Genomic DNA, 2,756 nt, shown 5'->3' with positions numbered 1-2,756 from the left:
TATGATATATTTTAAAAAAAAACAATCAATTTTTTATTTATTAAAGTAGATGTTTAACATTTTATTCTATAATTATTTTTAGACCGTCTCATAAAAAGATTTATAAATTTAGGATTGTTAAAATTTTTTTTTTTTTAAAAAAACTCTCTTTGTTTCCATTAAAAGTTGAAGGTATGAACAAGTGTCACATGTTAGGTATTCATTGGATAAATTTTTTAACCGACAACTAAAAAATAAAACGAATAAATTAGTAAACTCCTAATTTAATGAAAAAATTAAATACCTAAATAAAATAAAAAAAATTAATAATTTAAACACTAATTTTCAATTAACCCAAATAAATAATTTATTTTTAGATAGATAAATAAATAATTTAAATTCATTAGAGTAAGCATCATAAAATACTTTACTTTGACATAATGATTAATTAATTAATTAATTAATTAATTAATTAATTAAACTTACTTTAAATTGAAAAACTCAGTAACTCATTCTTATTAACTTGATGAAAACAATAAAGTTTTAACAATTTATATATAATGTAATACACAAAACTTAATTAGTTTATAGTTTGCATGCTAAAAACAAAAAAGATGCTATAATTTCTTCATATTTGCAATTCTGCCCTTCCCTTCACTCCTCAAAACCCCACCCTTTCTCCTCACTCTATCAGGCACCAAACCTCTCTTCTCTTGAAATTCTCATTAGATTTCATCACTTCGTCTCTCTAGAGAAATTTCATAATTCCTATTCATTTTCCCGTTTATTCGCATATACGAAGCTGTATACCGTTACTTCTAAAGCTAAATGGAGGTCGGGGACTTCGTGGTTGGAGGATTTTATGGCGGCGCTGCAGGGGATGATATCTCGCCGGCGAAGATGCTTTCTGCTGAACGCAAGCTCTCGGAGAATTTTACCGTCGACGATCTCCTTGACTTCTCCAATGAAGACGCTGTTATGAGTGACGGCTTCTTCGAAAATGTCGCCGGTATTTCCACCGATTCCTCGACTTTCACCTGTAATTCCTCCGTCTCCGGAGGGGATAACCATATCTACGCTGCCAATATCCCTCACTCCTCTCAGTTCTCTGGTGAACTCTGCGTCCCGGTACTTAACAAAACTAAATCTTCTGTTTGTTTGAATTTTTGTGATTATTGCATGGAAAAATTACGATTAACGTGAAATTAACGTACTTAATTATTTTGTTTTGTTTTAAATATTTATCGATTTTAATTAGGTTTGTTTTGTACAGTATGATGAATTGGCTGAACTTGAATGGCTTTCAAATTTCGTTGACGACTCATTCACTACGGACCAGAATTTACAGATTTTCGCCACATCAAAATCAATCACACCCGAATCCTCCTCTCCCTCCACCCGACCCGAATTTTTAACCCGGATCCCAACCAACCAGATTTTCCAACACGACACTCCCCTCCCGGGCAAGGCCCGTTCGAAGCGTTCACGGGTCGCCCCGTGCGATTGGTCCACCCGACTCCTCCAACTCAACCTGAAACCCGCAGTCCAGAAGAGAGCGGACGACCCGAACGGCAATTCGGAGTCGTCGGGACGGAAATGTTTGCATTGTGCGGTGGAGAAGACACCGCAGTGGAGGACGGGGCCGTTGGGTCCGAAAACATTGTGCAATGCGTGTGGAGTGAGGTACAAGTCGGGTCGATTGGTACCGGAGTACCGACCCGCTGCGAGCCCGACATTTGTGTCGACGAAGCATTCGAATTCTCACAGGAAAGTTTTGGAGCTTAGGAGGCAAAAAGAGTTCCAAAGAGCACAGCATCATCCACAGCTTGTTAGTCAAACTTCGATTTTCGGCATATCCAACGGTGGTGGTTATGCTGATGATTTCTCGATGCATCACCATGGATCCGACCACTTAAGGCACATGATTTAGATTTTTTTTTAAGAAAAGCCTACAAAAATCAAAAGAAAAAAAATGTAGCTCTTTCCTAAAATTTGAACTTCAAAGAAAATGAGAAGAAAAGGATGTTGTATTTTTTCCCTGAAACCAAACTAGAAAACAACGGAGGAAGTTAGTCGTAGTTAATTTTTGCCCAATTGAGATTTGTGTTCCAATTTACGGTTATATGTTATAATAATATCATTTTATATATTCAAATTTGAATTAATTTTGTTTATTAACATTTTATTTAATTTTAGTTCTTATAATTTTAATAAAAAGGTGAAAGTTTTATATCATCGAGTTGGGGTAATTTTATCCGAAAAATACCTTAAAAGTTATTAATTACGAAAAATTCACTCTTTCATCAATAGTTATCGATATGTCACCCTTTCAGATAAAATACTCTCTACAAGACATGCCTTAGACATATGTGGCAAGTACCTTTGCCCATTTATACCATATGTGATTTTAGGGTTAGGCTAACAATTTAAGGTTGGGGTTTAGGATTTATATATAATATGATGTATAAATTTATCACTAGATATACAACACCATTATTGTATCCGACATATTACAAAAAATCATCATGAAAAATTTAAGAAAAATGATGAACTACAATTACTTATACGCATGAGTATGTTATTTTTTTTAATTTCATTTTATTTACTTATACTTGTCACTAACTAGTATATGTAACTTAGGTTACAAACTCTTACCTCAAAGGTTTGAGTATATGTTACAAGAGTTTCATGTAACATCCCAAAAGTCGGGTTAGTGACTAAAGTGTAAGATTTTAAATTTTGTTGGTCAATTTAGATAAATTGAAAAGTTCAAGGAT

General features: G+C 34.0%; 1 protein-coding gene across 1 annotated transcript; it reads left to right on the top strand.

Moving 5' to 3' along the window:
• The first annotated feature begins 657 nt into the window (after nucleotides 1–657).
• LOC120125215 (GATA transcription factor 4-like) lies at nucleotides 658–1,909 on the top strand. The gene is made up of 2 exons (XM_039143695.1): nucleotides 658–1,107; nucleotides 1,253–1,909. The coding sequence occupies exons 1-2, from the start codon at nucleotides 808–810 to the stop codon at nucleotides 1,907–1,909; spliced, it is 957 nt and encodes a 318-aa protein (XP_038999626.1). The 5' UTR covers nucleotides 658–807.
• The last annotated feature ends 847 nt before the right edge of the window (nucleotides 1,910–2,756 follow it).

This window comes from Hibiscus syriacus, unplaced genomic scaffold, assembly GCF_006381635.1.
Source record: "Hibiscus syriacus cultivar Baekdansim isolate YM2019G1 unplaced genomic scaffold, ASM638163v2 tig00110430_pilon, whole genome shotgun sequence".
Classification (NCBI taxonomy): Eukaryota; Viridiplantae; Streptophyta; class Magnoliopsida; order Malvales; family Malvaceae; genus Hibiscus; species Hibiscus syriacus.
The sequence above is the reverse complement of the archived record's forward strand: the minus strand, read 5'-3'. Positions and strand labels throughout refer to the sequence as shown.